A 20,599-nucleotide genomic window follows, 5' to 3' on the forward strand; every position below is an offset into this window, starting at 1 on the left:
GGATAATTGACTTAAAAGGACACTGTCAAGTAGTTCGAAGCTACCTTAATGCTGTCACCCTGTTTGGAAAAATAAAATAAAATAAAATGCTTTGGGTTCTGTATTTTTTTTGAGTTTTCCCTTGAAAACTCTGCGGCGGTACAAAGAAATCAGTCGGGCAACTCCACCCGGGCTTGGAAACCACCCCCTGTTAGCCCTCCCCGGCCCCAGCGCGAACCGAACCCAGCGCGTCCCTCCCGGAGCTGTGCAAATGCTGCGAGCGGCGGGTGCTGCCCCGGCTCCTGTGTGTGTGTGTGTGCCGAGCCCCTCTGTGCCCCCGGGACACGCCATCGTCTTACGCCATCGTCTTCTGCCACCGTGCAAGTGGGAGAAAGGAGCTCTGGAAGCGAAGTACAGGACCCTGCTCGGCCAGGAGAGAGAGAGAATCCCCGGCGCTAAAGAGGATTTGAATAAATATCACGGATTAAAGAGCATTCTACAGGACAGGAATTGACAGTATCCTTTTAAACGCAGCGTGCTGGCTTTCCTCCCAGCAGCCTGTGCGTCCGCGAGACTTCGTTAAGCATATACAGATGGGTTGGTGAAATCTGAAGTTGTAGATGACGGGGAGGGTGGATAGAGCTTCGGTGGCACTAAGTGACCCGTCTGCCTGCCTGGAGAGCTCGGCCGGCGGTAAGAGAGGGGGGGAAGCAACACCCTGTCCTCAAAGTGGAATAAAACAACCCCCCACCAGAGCCTAAACCAGCCGTTCCACCTGCTGCACCCCCCTCTTCCCCCACCGCCAGCTGCCCCAGCAGGGAGGGGAAGCATCGCTTCTCGGCTGCTGGCCCTTCTCCCGGTCCCGGGCAGTTGGGAGCCATCCGTAAGGACGCGCGCTCCATCCCAGCCCGGGTGCAGGCAGAAGGATGAGCGCAGTTAGCTTACACGCCAGCTCGTCTTCCACACGCCTGTTAAAGAGTCTGAGCAAGTTCTGCCCCATTAAACCCTCGGCGTCTGCCCATCTGTTCACAGGTTTCAAACCGGGCGTCTGGAACTGCCAGCACCAAGGAACCGAGAGCCGGGAGCTGAGCCGGGAGCCGGCCTGGGCCGTCTGCGCTCCTCTGTGGCACCCGGGCTAATCCTGCCCGAAATGCCCCTAAACCAGCCGCTGTGAACACAACTGGGAAGGACCGGCACGTAACAAACCCCCGCCGCATTCCGGTGGTTCCTTCTCCAGGGCAAGACACTTACCTGCCAAAGAGGCAAAAGTCAGCAAGAAAAAAAAAAAAAAATAAAAAAAAAAATCACCCAGCGCTCGCACCTCAGTGCGATAACAATCGAGGGCGTATTTCAGACCTGCCGCTCCTCCCGCTCCCGATAGCGAGCCGTTATTTCTCCATCAGGGCAACCAGCAAAAAGATTCTACTTTGCTTTTCCTGGGGGGCGGGATGAAGGGTCGGAGGGAAAGGACAGGGGGAGCAGCGAACTTACAGTCACTGGAACAGGGAATACAACTTTTTCCCCCTATATCAAGAGTTATATCCTCGTCACCGGGATAAAACCTGAAACGCAAAACAAATTCGGACACCCAGTTGCGGATAGAAACAGGCCACGAAGCCAACGGGAGCCCAGCCTGCAGCGCAGCTCGCTTTCCTTTTAAAAAAAAAAAAAAAAAAGAAAAAAAAAAGTCTTCCGAACAGGTCATTACAGGCTCAAGCTTCTAACGATAAAAAGGTTTTGGTTTGGTTTTTTGTTTTTTAAATTTAAGTTATCGATTCGTAAGTTTGGTTTGGTAAATCTCCCAAAATTACTGAATTAGAAATCTGTAAAAAAAAAAAAAAAAAAAAGAAAAAAAAAAAAGGCAGGATGTAGGGAGGGTAAAAAACCAAAACCTGAGCCTGACATTAGAGCCTTGAAGCTAAATCACAAGGCTCCAGAGGAAGCCTCGGAGCTGGACGCTACGGAACACAGAAGCAGCAGATGAACCTCCACTGTGAGCATGCTCAGGGTGGTCAGCAGGGACCGGGACGCGGAGAAGCACAAGTAAATCATGTCTCACAACAGCTGCTGCTTCATTCCCTCACTGAAAAACGGACGCAGAACTTGTTGGGATTTTCAGGCTTTTTTTTTGTTTTGTTTTTTCCTCTTCTGGACAAGGGATGCAGGGTTAAAGCACGTTCCTTTCCTCTCCCCCTCTCCCCACTTCAAAGGACTGCGGTTCCTATTCCGACCTCAACAGCAGCAACAGTCATTCCAGGGTCACAAAATCCTCCCCGCTCCTTACCGCAAGGATTTCAGCTGAGCATGCCCAGGAGGGATGGGTCAGAATGAGACCGATCCACCTACAGAAAAAGCCAACCCAGCTCCAGCTCCCGTACGGCCGAGTTCGTCAGTTCGCTGGAACAGGCGGGGGGTGTATATGTGTGTGTATGGGTGGCTACAGGGGGCCTGGCACCACAGCCCTGCTCACTGGCCCTGGCAAATGACACTGGTATCGCTTTCCTTGAAGATACTGGTGTCCACCGTAATTCTACAAGTGTAATTAAATACTCAGTCTGCAAGGACGACCACTTCCAGTGTCATAGGATGATGCAACATCTGCAGAAGCGTTGTCTGCTGCCCCCGACCGACGGAGGTGGAGTCACCGGCGCGAAGTAGGCATGGACTTTAATATTGGGTAAATGGGTCTGCAAAGACAAACACAAGGTGTGAAGTGACACGGGCAGCGGCAGCGCAAGAGTCAAACAGAGAGGCTCAAAGAAGGCCCGGCTGACTCGTCTTCAGACTGCAAACACGCACCCGCAAACTGGAGGGGAACTCTCTCAGTTCACCGGCGTCGTTTCCCCCCAGAGTGTGGATTTACAAGTTCTTTCTGTTTCCACAACACAGTTACAGGGAATACGAGTGATGCTCCTCCCTCCCATTAATCCTGCGCTAGCCACGGGGAACAGAACAACGTCCAACTCTACGGATCCGTGTTCTCTTTGCAAAGAAAACGTTACTGCTCCTCTTTTACGGAGAGAAACAAACTCGGGAGGGAATCACTGGGCCACCGAGTGCCTTGGATGACCAGCAGCCAGTGACAGAGCGGCCCTGGCTCTGTCTCGCTCCCAAGGACACGCAGCCTCCCCCGCAGCAGCCTGGCTTTGCTACGGGATTAGCTGGAGTTATTTCTGCGGGAAGTGGCAGTGGGAAGCGCACCAGAATCTACGCTGAGCACAGAAAGCAGGGGCGAGGAGGTGCCACTCTACACATTCGCTGCGGCACCGACTCTGGGTCCCACCTTTCGAAGGGCACTGTCCCGTGCGAGCGCTCATAAAATGAGCTCTTGCTCGCTGAGTCCTTTCCGCTACCGCCCAGCAAACACAGCGATTCTCTCCCCTCCCTGCCAGCTACCGTGCTTCCCCACCCAGCCTGCGCGCAGGACAGCTAGTAACGTCACAGGCGATGGTTCTCACAGTACTTTTAAGAGTGAGAACCACATCACGAGGAATCCAAAACCTCAGCCCTCCCTCCTCCCCGCCGGATAACGTGTTCAAGTCATAGCCTTAGCGGTGTTTTATTATTATTTTTTTTTTTACCCTGAGTCTCTTGATCCCTGCCCGCGTGATTTGCTGACAGTCGTACAGTTCTATCCTCTCCAAGCTGTGGCAGCTTTTCAGGTGCTCCAGGGAGGCGTCTGTGATCAAAGGGCAGTTGTCCAGCTCGATCACCTCCAAGCGGTCGTGCGCGCAGGCGCCGTTGCCCAAGTGACGAATCCCATCGTCCGTGATCAGCTCACAGTGGGACAAACTCTGCATCCAAACACAGCCAAGTTAGCAGCCTCTGCCATAGGCATGGAGAAGCCAACACCCTGACGGGGGACACTGCGGGACAAGCGAGAAGATGGCCCACATTTCACTGGTTCGGACTGGTTTGCCACGCTGGTGTTTTGTACAGGTCTTTACTCCCCGTACTGGAGCCATGGCTGCATTCCAGACTCCGGGCACTGGGCTCCATGGGCCTCCAGTGACTAATGTCCCTGGAAAGGGACAACTCCCACAGCTGAAGCGCAATGGGAAAGGCGACTGCTGGAAGACGAGACCCACAGGGCCAGGACGGCCAGGACCTCTGCTATTGAAGACACCACCTTTGTAAAATCTGTGGCCTTACACATCACGGGAAGGACGCCGTCACTGGGGCTAAGAAGCAGCAGAAGCGTAATGTCACCTACTCAGTGCACTTTTTTTTTTTTTGGGGGGGGGGGGGGGGCGGGAGCGGTTTGCAACTTAAAAGTTCTTGAGGAGGAAGCAGGGCTTCAGCTAGGAGACAGATCAGCCTGTTGCTTTGTTGAGGGGCTCAGCGTGCGCAGGAGAACCCACAGACTGATTCCCCCACCTCCCAGGGCAGGTTCTCTCGTGCTGACAACTGAGCAGTAGATACAGAGGAGACCGAGACTAAATTCCCAGAAATTTAGACCAAGAGGAACGTTGCTTTCCAGAGCCAGCAAGCCTTCCAGGTCTCAGTTCCCAGCTCCGCACTACAGGTGAGAAGGGCCGCCGTCTCCTCTCCTGCAGACGGACTGACAGCCCGGGACCGGCCGGGGACAGCCAGAGGCTGGGACCAGGAGAATCCAGTGTCCTACAATTCATTTTCAGGCAGCTGGGGGTGCCTGGCGTATGATTAACGCTAGCGGTAGGGGAGGGACAATAGGTTCTCCGGGGTCAAGTTTCTAGCCGAATTCTTCCAAAGCCTTCGCAACGTGTCTATGAAGTCAAAGAGACAAATCCCCACAGGCAGCGCTTAAAATCCCTTTGTTTATGGAAAGAAAATGCTGAGAGGCTGACTTATAACACTCACCAGAACCTGAAGCCGCGGACAGTGTATGGAAAGCTGGATTAGCGTACTGTCTGTTATCTGGAAAAAAAGAAAAAGCCCTTTCACGCCGAGTGCTTTGCACAAGGACTTTTTTCCCCCCTGTGAAAGAAAAACTGCAAGTTTTTGCCTAATCGATGACAGCATTCCCCTCCTGAGCTCCTCAGGAGCTCATCTCCTGCGTGACAACATCTCAGATATACAGATTGTTCCACTCCCTTACAGACATCAACTCATAGCCTTAAAGGGCTGTTAAGACCCAGGTATTGCTGGTTTTTTTTGACTTTTTACAGTAGCTCTTACAAAATAAGCTCACAATTAAGGGAAAGAAGCACGCAGACTTCTTCAACACCACAATGTCTCCTAAATGCTTGTCTCCCAAAGTACCAGAGGTGTTCAAATCCCCTCCCAACAGCCTGGGGGATTGCGGAATTGTTCCCCTTTATTCTTCCAAAGAGAGAGACTCCACACAATGGCTTTCTAATCTGAAAGCATTCCGAAGGGAACTTGCTGGGCTGTCTTTGTTCAAAGCAGTCAGTCCAAGGACACAGCCCAATCTTCCTCTTTTGGGTTAACTTTAAATCACTTCCTGTCTGGACTATTGTCATTTCCTCTTGTGATCTCCTAAATTTCTGCCCTGTAACCATCAGGAAGCACAGAATACTGGGGTCACGCTGTTCTCGTGGCAGGAGGCAAAATCCTACTACCTCCACTGTCTTTATCTGAATCAATTTCAACGCCATCCTTAGGGATAGAGACTTTTTTCATGGGATCTTGAGTAAATTCAACTATTTTCCCTAAAAATGCTCCCCTGAAATGGTTATCAGCTTATGGCACACACCCTACAGAACAGCGTGTAGTGATATATGAGACCTCCTTAAAACTCATGAAGGCGGCTGCAGCACAGGGTTGAACGAGTCGACAATAACGGACCCATGACCTTACATCCCCCTGTCTGAGGAAGGCTAACGGCACCCCAGTTTCATTTATTTATGGGCACCCCAGTTTTATTTCAAGTTGTTGCCATGCCATGTAATGTCACTGCTGTTCAAACAACCTGGCTGTGTTTTTCTGAAACAGAGAATTTCCATTATTCCTAGCAATGGATGAAGGACAAGCCTTCCCCTGCCTTACAAGATTTTACTCTGGGATTTGGTCTTGTGTCAAGGGTCACAATTCACACATCTATTACATGACCTTCAGGACACATCTCTCACTATTAAAGGTTTTTTTTTTTTAGTATTTACAGCAGCAGTCATTACTATGAAATATGAACACAGGATCAAGCTACAAAAGCAGTATTTTCTTATCCAAATACATCCAATTTCCTTGTTCGGGATTCTAAATCAAGCTCTCCTTTGGAGACCGTCTATTACCTTCTCACCATCTTCCCACCCTGCTGGGACTGTGCTAAAAGAGAAACAGCCAGAGGCGGCACCTCCTACCTGGACGCACTCTTCCAGGTCCATTTTTTCAAGCTCATGGCAGTTCTAGGAACAAACAAAAGACCAAACACACAAACTAAGGGCAAAGTTCAGGCAGCAAATATAAACACAATTACAATAAAGACAGTTCTTTTTAAAAATGAAGGGTTTTCCTCCATGAAACATCATGACTGGAAGGCAAGTTTGCCGCTTCTTTACAAGCGGCACCAAATATAGTAAAGGAAATCTGGGAATTTCACTCATTTAAAGGCACGGAGGTTTTTTTTAATTCATAGAAAGTGAAGGCAGTTAAATTCAGGGTCACTTGGACACAACACAGATTAAACCAGAAAAACAAACAGTAAAGTTTATAACTCCCAAGTATTTAACATTTCATTGTAGTTTGGATGCACGTCCTCCCAGACGTGGGGGTCAGGACAATGCGAAAGATTACGCACGACCTCATTTTTGTAACTCAGCTGCCCCTCAAAGGCTGAGATCTAAAGCATTATAAAAATCTACGCTGAAGAGAAAGCTACATTTGTTCATATCTATCGTGAAAAGAAAGCAAAGATACTCGATGAAACAGTGGAAAGGAGCACTTACCCTAGCTAGAGTGGTAAAGCCCACATCTGTTAGTTGAGAACACCTTGCAACTTCTAATATTCTGCACAGAAAGAATTTATAATAACCATGGTGGAGTCATTTTGCTTTTCAGAGTGTTTCATTAAAAGCTTCCAGCAACCCAGAAAAGTCTGACCCGGTTTAGGCTGTGCTCTCTGAGAGGATAATTTGCACAGAGCATCCACCCTCTATACCTGAGTGTAGGTCACAGGGAAAGAAAAGAAGAAGTCAGGCGAAAAGGGAACTCCACGGGCCACCCGGTCCATCCCCCGCTGGGATTTGGGGGGGTCTAATCCCACAAGGGTTGGACTAAGGCGCTCTTAAAAACCTTCATTGCTGGACACTCCACAACCTCCCCGAGGGATTTCCTCTGGTTTCCACCCAAAACACAGATCTCGCCGTGAAACAGGGTGTAACACGCGACAGCCTGGCAGCTGAGCATGACAGAATAAATATTTAATGCCTCGACAGAACAGTCTGAAGTCTTCTACGAGGCGAACCGCTTGCTTCTGTGACACCACAAACCTTCTGGCAGACAGCTACTGCAGCTCTCCAGAGGTTTGCTTCAAAATATTAACGTATTTATCTACCTTTGTAGAGAAGGAAGCCAACTTGCCTAAAGTGCGTTACGCGTTTTACTGCACGGAGCTTAATGCTACAAAGCTGCAGCTGAACATAAACACAGAAACCATTTGGAACCGGAATCGTGTTTTACCTTCCTCTTTCACACCCGCTTTGCATACATACACGTGTGTGCCACACTTTGAACCCATCGTTCTTTAAATGAACTTATATTAGAAAAAAGTTTGGGTTTTTTTTTTTTCCCCCGAAGACATGCATTTTATGCCATTTAAAAACAGGCCACTCAGCTGTTACAGATGTCAGAGAATAAAACTGTCTCTTCTTTCTGCACCTGGCCATTTTCTGAATTATAGTGAAGTCTTCCTGAAGAAACTCGTCCTAATAAGAGAAAGTCTTAAAAAATAATAATAAAAGAGGCAAGCACCTGCAGGGACGTCGCTGGAAGCCCACTCTGTCAAGCAGAGTGAAAGCACAAATTCCATCTGCTACAAAAATCATCGTGAAAACCCCGTTAATATCATGTGTCAAGAGGAAACAATGTTGTTTAAATGTGTTTTCGGTTCTCAATACAAAAGTAACCTAACCTCAACTGTTTTTCATAGAAGAACAAAAGCAGATAGACAATGGCGTAAGAGGAGACGGCGACTAACGCGGGCCCACGGGCAGCGCGCGTCCCCACGGCAGGGAGCTCTTCCACTGCTCTTTTACTCGCACGAGGTTAGAAACCAGAAGTTTGGGTAGAGCTAAAAAGCTCAGGGATAAGTGGTGCACGTGCAGGAAGACCTGCAGAGTCTAAAGCAGCTCAACTATTACGTGACCCTGTCACCAAGATCCTCTGCTCGACGCGCAGCGGGCGGCCGGAGCGGGGGGAGCTGCGCAGAGGGGACTTACCTAAGCCGCGGGCAGTTCTGTCCCAGGGCGTTCAGGATGGCATCTGTAATGTTAGAGCAGCCTGAAGCACACAAGGATTGTAACTTGTGGCATCCTCTGCATATTGTAATGAGACCATCATCTGTTATTTGCTACAAGAAAAACAATAACAACATCACAAGCCATAACAACGTAGGTGGAGGTGCAAGGCGCTGCGTATTTCCCTTCTCAGATTTCCGACCAGGCATTTAACTGAGGCCAAGTTACGCTGCTTTCAACCCAAAAATGCATTCAAATATTTCACTGGAGCAGCCGAAACAGGATAAGCCGCATTGAAGTGACTTGTAAACATTCGGAAAGTGATTCCACATGCATGGAAATGTTTCCGAGCTCGGGCCATGTGAGCGATGGGGGAAAGCACAGTAGCCACAGGCCCAGATTCGGTCTCCTGCCTTCCTCTGCTGCCCTTGCTCGTACAGACCTTCTTGGCCAAAACTCAAGACAAGAGAGCACCCAAGAGTCAGAGCTACCCATAAAATAAGCAGCAGGTTGTTTTCACGAACAGCCTTTTAAAAATATACACTGTGGTGGTTTGGGACCAAAACCTGAATGGTGAGAGACGGGCTCACAGCCCAAACCACGTTAAATCATAGAATCATAGGGTTGGCAGGGCCCTCTGGAGATCATCCCCTCCAACCCCCGGCCAGAGCAGGGTCACCCAGAGCAGGTGGCACAGGAACGCGTCCAGGCGGGGTCGGAATGTCTCCAGAGACGGAGACTCCCCCACCTCTCTGGGCAGCCTGTGCCAGGGCTCTGCCACCCTCACAGCAACGAAGTTCCTCCTCCTGTTGAGATGGAACTTCCCAGGGGCAAGTTTGTGCCCGTTACCCCTTGTCCTGTCCCCGGGCACCACTGAGAAGAGCCTGGCCCCATCCTCCTGACACCCCCCTTGAAGTATTTATAAGCGTTGATAAGATCCCCCCTCAGTCGCCTTTTTTCCAGGCTGAAGAGACCCAAATCCCTCAGCCTTTCTCCATCAGAGAGCTGTTCCAGTCCCCTCAGCATCTCGGTAGCCCTTTGCTGTCCCCTCTCCAGCAGTTCCCTGTCCCCGGGCAGGTCCAGCCCTGCCTGCTCTGCTCTGGGACGGCAACGGCACACGAAGCTGCTCCAGATGTTCCCCAACACGTGCAAGAGCACATGGGGCTGGGACTCGGGGTGGATGTGTCCCAGGAGCCGCACGTGACCAAGAGGGACGAGGGGAAAAGGGACACGAGGTGGCAGGGGCTGTGCGTGCTGGGGGACCAGGTTAAACCTCAGTTCTCAGGTTCTGGATTTTCAGCGGCAGCCAGAGGCCAGACTCCACTCCCACAGAAAAGCATCAACCGAGGGACCGGCGCTGCTGCTTTTAAAACAGCAACCAGCAAGTCTGTGGGCTGGTACTGGCGCTGGAGCCCGTGGAAACAGAAACCGAGCAGAACTTGGTATTTTCAGTTAAGGTGATCAAGAACCTTCTTAGTTTTCTTCTCCCTTCCGCCTGTTCGCCTCTCCCCTTCCTGCCTCTCCATAGACGCAGGTCTGGAGCTGGCGAACAGCCCAGCTCCTCCTTCGCAAGCCCCCAGTCCCAGGTGGACAGGCACCAGTCTCGAGCCAGCCCAGTAACTGGTAAAGCTACTCCTTAACCAGGTCTGGGAACAGCCCCACAGCCCCCAAAGGCCTTGCCCGCTTCCGTGGAAAAAGGAAGAGATCATCCCGTTACTCCCTGTGTCAGACTAACTGCACCATGGGACATACAAAGAGCCCATTCCAATTTCTTTTTTGGCATAAATACACATTTTTGGCACTGCGGAATAACTGGTTTAGAGCCCTTCTGTGCAGGGAAACGGCATTTCTTGGTTCAATTTTACAAAGGAACCAAGGAAACGGCATTTCTTGGTTCAATTTTAAAAATCACACCCCACCGCTCCAGCCCCACGGAAAGAATTTTTCCAGCTCATCCAGTAAATGGGTTTAGAAGCCCCGTGGGCAGGGCAGAGACACAAACAATTCTAACAAACCGAATGCTACGACACTGTTTCGGGGGCTTATTCAACATCACTGCACGCTACCAAAAAGCTGGTTTTCATCAACTATTTTTAAGAGTCTCGTAAATATACAATTGCCCTGTCTGCAGAGATGACGGTATTTCTGGGATGGAGCACATTCTGCACGGTTCTGCTCAGGGACGGCCTCGAAACACACGCTGCTGGGGAGCTGGGAAATCAGAGGAAGCTTTACTTACTAAGCATGTCTGAAGGTTTAAAGTCACCAGCTCGGGACAATGTGCACCGATGTATTTCAGAGCTTCATCCTCAAGCTGGAAAGAAAAATTCAGAGACCGAAGCAACCCGTTAATACTTGAAGCGATATTCAAAATCAAGCTTTGAGAACAATAACACGTCCGTGGTTTGGACACTTACGGGGGAGGAGGGCAATGCGCTGCAGTCTCAAGAAACACAGCAAAAAGCCATGTCTTTTTGGTTTGGTTTTTTTTTTTTTTTTTTTTTTTTTTTTTAACCATCTCAGGAACAGAGTTCAAAGGCTCACAACACAAAGTTACTCATTTAAAGAAAAGCTGATCCGGTCAAACACGCGTAATTAGCAACCAAGTAGTGAAATCAGAAACTATTTACAGGAATTAAGGAAACGCTTCACTAGCGAGGCCCTGTAAGTAACACTGTTTTTATACTGCAATACTGGAACTAAAAAAAACCCACCAGCCTTATTTCAATGTGAGGAGCACAAACACATCCAGGTTGCTCTCTGATGATAAAAAAGCCTGCGATTCTTAAATCTATAAGAACAGATGGCAAGTAATTGATAACAAGGAGGTATTGCCATCAATATTACTCACGACGCCATAAATTACTAGAAACTCAAGCTGTTTCTATGACCTGAATTCTCAAAATAGGCTGAGATTGTTATATCTTTAAGCGAGTCATTTTTACAGCCATGTATACCCATCTCACATCTCAAAAACCCAACAGGAGCATAAATTTAGAAAAAATTACTGACTATAGCCCTTACAGCTGGGCTTTCCGGTGCACACAAGGGTACTGGCGCCTTCTGCACGTCGTCAGCGCATTAGTGCTTTGCTCACCCTAACAACCTTTCAGGACTTTCTGCGGTCACGCACAGGGGAAATAAGGGTTTGGGGGTTTTTTTTTGGCAAAATAAAAACATCCAGCTGTTTATCTACACACAGCAGCCAAAAATGCCGCTTATTGACTCGTACTTAAGGAATCCCCACCCCAAGAAAAAACCCCAAATCCAACCCGAATACACGCTGCAAATGTTCGGGTACAAGGACCTAACACAGACCAGAGATGATTTCCCAGGTTTGCGCTGAGGCTCCTGAACTCTTGGGAGTCTCTGGGTCGCAAGTTCCGATTGCTCCAGGGTCAGTTTTATTCTCCTTTTTCGAGGACAAGATTCCAAGACACACATTTGCTCCTTTCTAGCCTATCTGTCTGCATGAAAAAGACCCCAGCCCACGTAAGTAAAAAAACCAAGAATTAGTCCCCACATTCTTTGCAAAATAGCTCTGCGAGGAGCCATTTCTCCTTAAAAGAGTAAAGCTCAGGGTCGACGTTCCCCGCGCCCCAGTTCGTAATTGATATAAACCCTCAGTAAAGTTGTAATACAGGGAAGTATTTAACTTACTAAACTTTTCAATGACTCACCAGGTAAGACAGTAAAGAAAGATTAAAGGAAGTTAGTCTAAATAACAAAAAGCATAAGAAGGGGGTAAAAAAAAACACCCCTTTGAGCTTCACCATTTAGTGCACCATTTATATATTCCAAAGTACAAACATCACTTTGTGTCTCTGCCCTCTTCAAAATACACTGTTCTAGCTCAAGAGAGACGCTCGGGGGAATAGTCCTATGCTCCTGAGCGGCGGCAGAGGTGTCTTTTCAAGGAGTCGCGTACACGGCGATTCTCTTTGATGAACTAGAAGATCCAAACGACACGCAGAGGAAATTCTATCACCAGCGCAGATGAAAGTCCTGTCATGCTTTCTGAAATTTTCTGAGCCTTCAGAAACGGATGGGTCTAGCCATGAATAACAAAGTTATCTCCTCTTTAAAAAAAAAAAAGTTTGCTCAATGTGTTCCCGATGGGGAAAAAAAGAAGAATGAATGATTCTACAGCTAGATATGCCATTTGTTCACTGTCCCACCATTCACGCTGAGCTCAAAGCTATTAAAGAATTTCAATAAAGGCAGTTAATCTCCAACAGACAGATTGTGAGTAATTTCAGTAACGTAACGTTTCTGGAAATAGAAAAATCCACAATACTTCATGCCCGTACTTTCGGTTACAGGAGAAACCCGCCAGCTGTTATTATTCAATCGGAGCCCCCTCCGTGGAGCCGTACCTGCGTGCAGCCCTTCAGAAACAGGGCTTTGAGTCCCCCACAGCCTCTCACCAGCGCCTGGATGCCATCCTTAGTCACTTGGTCGCACCAGGAGATATTCAGCTGCTCCAGCAGTGGGCATCCCTCGCTTTGGGGGTGAAAGGGAAAGCACGGGGAAAACTTGGTTTTGTTTTGGAAAGAAAACCTGCTTCAAGCCAGAATCTAGGAAATTCCCATTTCTGGAACCCGCCTGAGCACAGATGACACCCGCACCCCCGCAGGGAACGCTTGCCCAACATCAGCTCCAGAGGCAGTACCAGGAAGTCTAAAGCAGGGTATCAGTAGGGTAAAAAAAGCCTGATTGATCCCATTTCAGACACCGCCCAGCTCCTGTACAAGCACGGACACTGGTTACACACTTTCTGGATCTGAATACCACCAAACCCCCAAACGGGGTTGGTTTCTGCCATGCTGCTTCTCACTTCCCAGGTGTAACTTGGCATTTGCAAACAGCTGCCAGCAGGAGTAACGCTCAAGTACAATTTGTAATTAGGAAGAGCTACACATGCTATCGTGTATTTAAGACAGCTGCAGCACAAATTTGACCTTATGAAATTAGAGACAAGAATGAAGACCCTCAAGGGAAGGAAAAACCAGGCTCAAAGTATTCTAACGTAGCTACAAAAATAATTTAATTATTCATTTGTTCTTTCAAATCCGTTTTTTCTTCTGGTATCTAGATTCACCCCTCCAGTATTTTTTTCCCCCGTGATACAGCTTTCCAGTATTTTCTTTTATTCCAGTGGTATATCACTGATTTTTTTTTTTTAATAGCTTGGCCTCTATTGTTACCTTTAGGGGTCTTTTTTTGCCTCCTTTTCTCTGTCCCAATATCTTCCCACCAATGTCTGTCTGTCCCTTCCTTTTCTAGATTACTTGGCAATTCCATTTAGCAGATTTAAGCAGTTATATGTCTCCTAAGCAGTTTAAAAAGACAGATCGTCACATGTTGGTGATGTAGCTATGTAAACAATCACTCTGTACGCGATGGTACACTGACAATGAAGATGACGACTGTTGGTAAACGAGCATTTTAAAAAGGCAGACTAAGACCTTTGTCTCCCCCAAAATCCCTCCTCCGCAACTTTAGTAGAATATAATTCTTCTTCTACTGCCACTAACCACCAGGATGGATAAAAACAAGGTCAAGGGCAGCTTTTGCTGAGTCCTCCGTCTGCAAACCAGGAGGCACAAGGTGTGAGTGCTGAGCTCTGCCGGGGAACGCCTGAATTCTAGTCAGAGTTACACCTCAGACTATGCCAGTCTCCTCCCAGGCACACGAGACACGGGGCAACGGTGGGTCACACGATCTGGAATTGACCAGCAAAAGTCAGTGCTGTTGACTCCTACCTCAGTGCTTTCAGAGACAGGTTGGTTATGGACGTGCAGGAAGCCAAATCAAGGTGCCTGAGTTTCGAGCAGAACTTACTGAGGCTGGTACACGTACTGAAAGAGAGCACACAGGACATTCATGCAATAAATTCATTCAGAGTCATGTAAGTCTCATACGACATGCATCGTATCATCTTAAAATAGAGAATGTAACACGGCGCACACAGAAAAGGGGACAACGGGGCAAACATGAGAATGTTACTCACGCATCCGTGATCTTGGTACAGCCATTTAGGTTCAATACCTCAATATTTCTGCAGTTCTGTGCAAATGTCCTTTAAAGAAAAGGAAAGACACAGCATTTTTCAGCCAATAGATTTCCAGATGTTTTCCAGCATTTATCTGTAGCATCAGATCTAATTTTACAAAATTGTCTCAAGCAAAATTAATAAGTAAAGAAAATAATTTACGTTGCCCTATATCTTGCCTTGGGATTTCCCAGCCGAAAGGCAAAAGTTTGTAATTCAGCACCAATTACCACGTAGCCCGTAGTAGCAGAAGGCATTATTTTAATGAGAACTGAGAAAAATGGCTACTGTGTGAAGCTAAAAAAAATGATAAATTAAAAAGGCTTGTCTGTTATCGCTCCTGATGTTTGAAGTTAGACACACCGGCTAAGATCTCAGTTTCAAAGTGTTCATAAATTATTCTAGTCCTCTGCGGTTGTAGAAACGGAATGATTCTTTACATCACATTTAAGAGCAGAAAGAAGCCATACCGCTACCTTAACGCATTGTCTCCGACCCCTAGACAGCCACGCAGGCTTAATTTCCGCAAGAAACCCCCACATCTTTTAGAGATATTCTCAACTACTCGGCCCTGTCGGAGACAAAAAGAATTATGTTAAAATCCAAAAGTGACATCGGCATTCAAAAAGTTGAAATTCAAAATTTTGCAGATTAACAACAGTTTGTTATTCTAGGTAAAACAGTGCTAAGGAAACAAAACAAAAAACCGCCATGACAATAACCTAAGGCAGGGAGAGGGAGAATTATTCAGCTTCTGAAGATGGAGAGATGAGGAACAATTACCTAAAGCCAGAGTAGGCAACCTCGGGCTAAGGACTGGGGAACTTCCCCCCGTTCAGAGCTGCCGGCCATCGGCACGGAGCGCCCAAGAGAGGGGGAAGAAGCAACGCCACTGCGACAACACGGCAGCGAGATTTATAAATAACTAGAGTTAATGTACTATAAATGAATATACTTAAATTTCCATTCGAAATAGAGATGAGGCAGAACCAGCCCGTGAGTTTCACTCTCGTGGAAAAAGGGATTTAGAAAAATTTGTGTTGAAGAGATCTAGAAAAATGCTTTTTTAATTTCAAATCTGTAATGGATGGAAGCCTCCAAAGACCCCACTACAAGCTAGCATGTACCCAGCTATTTCTCACTCCGAATGAAGCCCAAAAACCACCGAGAGAACATTTGTATCAGCGTCCAGAAATTCAAAACCCTTCCCTTCCACTTTAGTCTATGTGGCTGCTCGTCACAGAAAGGAACGTCACTCAGTTCTTCAAGTACTAGCTGGCATTTAAGACCTCTATAATGATGAAGATATTCTACGATAATCTTTTTCCGAGCCAAAAAAATATCAAGCGCAAGGCTTGGAACATCGTAATACCACAATCGAGAACGGGAGACCAAATTTAACAGGTCTCTGCCTGGGGTTCTGGTGACATCTGGTGACATCTGGCCACTGGCTGCGCCAGGAGCAGCTCCGTGGCCGCCGTCCTGCCCAGGCCAATGCTCGACCTGCACGTCCGTGTAGAAGGGCTGGAAAATCGGGAGCAGTCCGGGTGGTTTTGCAATTCCTCTAGCAAGCCCATGAATTCATAGGCTTGAATTAGAGAATTGAAACACGTTTATATGTAGAATTTACATTCCTTTAAAGCAAACAACGCTCAGGACATCAGAAAGCCCAGCTGGTACTTTCAGGTTAGGTACAACATATTCCAGCAGTTTGTTTTAAAAGGGGAAGTCCGTGCTTATGCAAGAACACGTGTTTGATGTACAGAGTGGCGTTGGAGAACAAAGAGATGTTAAAACCATGCAAAAAGCACTCAAGAACGAGCAAAGCCTGGTTTGGATTCACGGCATCGCTCCTCCCTCCCTCCTCCACAGCAGGGCTGCTGCCTCCACGCACCAGGCACCCCCGACAACTTTGCTCTACCTCCATGAAACTAAATCGTGATATGGGTCTGGAACTTTCAAGGCATGTTAAAGAGATAAAAGTATTTATTATCAAGACCAAAAATCACACCATTTACTTCCTTCAAGAAGCCTGAGGCCACCCCGACCCCCGCAAGCAGAAGTCACAGTGCCACGGGCCTGTCCTTTATCCTTGCGTCCCCCTGTCTCCTTAGATACACTTAGATACACAGCTGGCAGGAAGAGATTATTTTAACTCTTTCCTCCACAAACGACGTGTGTTATTTCCCACCAGTTCTCCCAAGGTGCGAATCTTCAGTCATCACCCGCTTTATGCCTCTGTCCGTAACGATTTAAAACGAGACACTCTCTATCTCCCTCCTCCAACATGTTTTACAGAGGATATAACAGTCTGATAAGAAACTTAAGGGTTGTTTTTTTTGGTCTCTTATCCTGATTAATGCAATTTGAATTTTCAGAAGAGCATGACAACAGCCCCCATCCCTACCAGTGCCGAGCAGCCCCCAACTAACAGATTTATAACAGCTACAACGAAGCTTTTCCACAGCTGCGTCTTTTAGGAATAATTTTGACCTCGTCCCCCTGAATCGCCTTCACTTAAGTTTCAATTTTTGACATTAAAAACAGAGAGGAAAGGATAGATATAGTGCAGGCCGTGTTTCAAAAGGCATTCAGTCTTAATGGTTGATGTCAGTGCCACGTTAACGTTTCTGTGAGCGAAAGGAAAAGTAGCCTAAATTCTGCTGTACAGCAGCCGGTTTTCCACAAGAACACACCTATTTACTTATTTCTGTGTTCAGAACACACACAAAAATACCTCCCTTCTATTACTACCTTGAAGTCTTGATACAGATATACAATTCTGTCCATTTTCAAAAGCTGAATGGATTGCCAAGACTTTAAAGACTCCCTGAAGCTAAGAAGAACTGAAATTAATGATTTCTATCTCCAGGGAAGGTAAAAAGGGTTACGCTGGGAGTATTAATCCATTCTAGGCTGTAATTACATTTTAACAAGAAAAATGGGTTTGTATGTCACTTAATTATACCTCAATATCCCTCTGGAAATCAAACAGGTCAATTCGCTGCCAGTTACTGCCATCCAGGGCCAGAACATTCCATGCCTTTATCGGGGGAAAAAATGTAAATGTGTTGTTAATATGAAAAAAAACGCCAGTGGGGACCCTAGTTACAGTTTGCTCCTTTTAGAAACAACATTCTGTCTCAGACGTTAAAGCAACAAGTAATTACAGCCAACAAGGAGAACTGTGCAGTTACCAGAATCGTCCCCTCGCCTACCGGCAACACGTTGCAAGCCCGCGCCGCCCCGGCCACTTCTGCTCCCTCGGGAGCGGCGCCGCTGAGCCCAGGACGGGAGGCAGAGCTGGAGCACGGGCATCTTCACGGTCCTGGCTGGAATCTAATTCCCTCCGCGGCTAAACCAACGCCTTTAAAGGACGCCGGCAGGACCACCACGGAGATGGAGGGTACCAGGACATGGGCGAGTCCCAGAGGAGACCCCACCCCAGGCACCTACGCTGCCACGAGAATGACTCTAGTCTGAGGACGCGGAGGACTCGGTGGCGCTGGGACGGAGGACTATGCGGTGACATCCCGTATGCGGCGGGTGAGGCTCTGGTCTCGCACACCTTCTCTCTGGCCTCCAGCAGAAAGAGGTGCTCAAGGCAGTTCCACAGCTCGGTGCACGGGGTGCCGCGTCCCAGGGATGGAGAAAGTCAAAGCTTTGTAAACATCCAGATAAAGCAGCCAGCTCTCACCCGAGACCTACCACCAGTGCCCGAGCGACAGTGTTTGCTACCGCCGACTTCAGCGTTTGTTTTGGCTTTTTTTTTTTTTTTTTTTTTTTAAAAAAAAAAACAAAACAAACAAACCAACCTTCTCACATAGCTCATGCTACAAAATGAGAACCAGGAACTGAACGTTAGTAATTCTGCCCTTAATGAATCAAAAGGGTTGTCAACAGAGTACTATACTTGACATTTTAATTACATAATCAAAGTAAACAACCAGATCTCATAATAACCGTGAGTCCATCATGGTTATGACAGAGCGCATGTATACATAGGCGTATTTTTATCCTACATCTATGACACGCACTAAGCTGCGCCTCCATCACAATACGTATCCTGGCTCTTGTGCAAGCCACGTATAGACTTACAACAGAACCGTGAGCACTCATTTTCTGCACTTTACATCTCACTGCTGATGTTTGTTTTAAGGTCTAGTTATTGCCCTGAGAAAAGTAACAGCTCCAAGGGAAAAGAAACGCACCAGTGGATGCAAGTCGTAACAGTGTCCTTGAAGGTGTAACGCAGGGGATATCACACACAGCCTCTCAGCTCTGTGCAGAGGCGTTCGTTAGTCCTTTACAATACACGCTGTGTCACATAACGACTAACGTGTTCCCTGATGCCCCGTGGACTGTGTAAACAGGAGCAAGCAGCAGAGAATGGGAGTACACCTTGACCTTGGCAACTATCTTTGACAGCCCATTTTGGCCCATATTGTTCCGCTGGAGCAGTGAATTTCAGCTGGAAGATCTTTCACTAGAAGACCTACGTTACCCAGAGACCACGGGATGATAACCGTGACGCCTACACGTCACACAGGATATTTTTTTTAAGCAATTAAAAATGTTTCAGCATAGTCTTTTTTATTCTTATGTGTACTGAATAATGACACAAGTCACCGTTTCAATTCGGAACCCAAGGTTGCTCTGTTTGTACAGGTGTCACGCAGCACCGGCTCTGCCAGCGCGGTGAATGCACCACTACAAACACCCTTCTGCATGATCGACTTTCCGCTCCTGCCGTAGTAATGCCTCCTCTGCGTCTCTTATTAGATACCGGCAGGATAAAGTATCTGAACAAGTCTGGGAGCTCTAGACAACCGGACCTGCAGCTGAAGGAATTTTCCTAAGTGAATAATCCAAGCTGGATTTCATTAGCTGAAGCCCACAAAACTATGAGCTACTTAAGGGGAAAAAAACAACCCTGAAGAAAACAGACACTTGCTTTTTTCCCCCCACGCTTACATCAGCTACATCCAAGTAGGAAAGTAAACGCTCACTGACTGTGTAGCATCTTGGTGAACCAAAATTTCTATATTTCCACCAATACCCACAAGATGCCATTAGAGACTCATGCAAGTTTGGTGTTTTCCCCAGCGCAGGCTCTGGTACAAACCTGGGCTGACTGGAGAGTTCTGGGACAAAGGGTGAGCCACCTCCCCTTGGAAACCCGCTCGGGCCTGGGACACCGGGAAAACGGTATTCAAGCTTCGAGTCCCCCTTCACCGGTGCCATCAGTAGTTTCTGGTATTGCGGTGTTAATTCAGGACACTAATTAACAATAGTTGAGTTGCGCAAAGCTCCCTGGTACAAAACCTCCCGGCTGGACGTGCCAGGGAAGGCTGGGGCAGGAGGATCGTCACCCAAACCCAACCAACTGTGCAAATCCCCCAGCAAGGAGGAAGGTTCTTACCCGCGAAACTTGAGCGCAACGACACAGAGTGACCACATCCAGGAAAGAGAAAATTCTGTAACAGAAATAAAAGATACTTTATCAGTTATCGGCATTTCAAACAAAGAGAACATGGAAAACAAAAGCCGGGGGGGGGAAAGGACTGGAGACAGCGAAACTCCTTTGTAATTCAGTTGAAAGCTGAACTGTGAAAAGAAGCGCAGAGCCAGCAGTTAACAAATGGAAGCAAAACACAGATACCGAGCCACTGTGAAATATTCATCTCGCACCTCGTAGTCTTTACTGCTGGTAAACGGAACAGCCGTTTATCAAACCAAGACGCTTACAGGTATCGTGCACTTTAACAGTCAAACCTCCAGTTAAGGCAGGACACGGCAGAACAGAGAGCTGCACTGAGCCGTTTGGGCTCCCGTTTGTCACAGGAGCATCGCGGTGCCCAGCACCTCTGCTCAGCAAAAACATCTTTAGCAACAGCTCTCCAAGGCAGGCGGTGCAATAATTAACAGTTAATAGTTCAAAGCAACGCCGCAGCCCCATTTCGGTGCAGGGATCATTTCTTTTTCACACAGCTGTGCTAAACACGAAGTGTCGTTAACACGGAGGCAGGAGGAGCATTTTGCTCTGCCACACTGCAAAGCAGCTTTGCGGAGCCGGATGATTTGTTCGCTGGAGCGGGTACAGTGTCTAGGAGAGAGGGTTTAGGATGAAGGCGATGCGGTCGCTCCTCCGCAGTATGTCATTCCTCTGCCA

General features: G+C 47.7%; 1 protein-coding gene across 1 annotated transcript in view; it reads right to left on the reverse strand.

Annotated features, from left to right (window-relative positions):
• Positions 1 to 2,054: 2,054 nt before the first annotated feature.
• Positions 2,055 to 20,599, reverse strand: part of FBXL20 (F-box and leucine rich repeat protein 20) — a 42,602-nt gene continuing 24,057 nt past the window's right edge. The window contains exons 3-15 of the mRNA XM_074561523.1: positions 19,850 to 19,904; positions 17,396 to 17,470; positions 14,904 to 14,998; positions 14,386 to 14,454; positions 14,138 to 14,233; positions 12,749 to 12,875; positions 10,612 to 10,686; positions 8,355 to 8,485; positions 6,864 to 6,924; positions 6,279 to 6,323; positions 4,819 to 4,875; positions 3,561 to 3,773; positions 2,055 to 2,666 (exon numbers count right to left, since the gene is read on the reverse strand). Of these exons, the coding sequence (XP_074417624.1) occupies positions 2,559 to 2,666; positions 3,561 to 3,773; positions 4,819 to 4,875; positions 6,279 to 6,323; positions 6,864 to 6,924; positions 8,355 to 8,485; positions 10,612 to 10,686; positions 12,749 to 12,875; positions 14,138 to 14,233; positions 14,386 to 14,454; positions 14,904 to 14,998; positions 17,396 to 17,470; positions 19,850 to 19,904 (1,207 nt within the window). The 3' untranslated portion in view covers positions 2,055 to 2,558. The remainder of the gene's footprint in view (positions 2,667 to 3,560; positions 3,774 to 4,818; positions 4,876 to 6,278; positions 6,324 to 6,863; positions 6,925 to 8,354; positions 8,486 to 10,611; positions 10,687 to 12,748; positions 12,876 to 14,137; positions 14,234 to 14,385; positions 14,455 to 14,903; positions 14,999 to 17,395; positions 17,471 to 19,849; positions 19,905 to 20,599) is intronic.

This window comes from Larus michahellis, chromosome 18 (assembly GCF_964199755.1).
Source record: "Larus michahellis chromosome 18, bLarMic1.1, whole genome shotgun sequence".
In the NCBI taxonomy this organism is placed as follows: Eukaryota; Metazoa; Chordata; class Aves; order Charadriiformes; family Laridae; genus Larus; species Larus michahellis.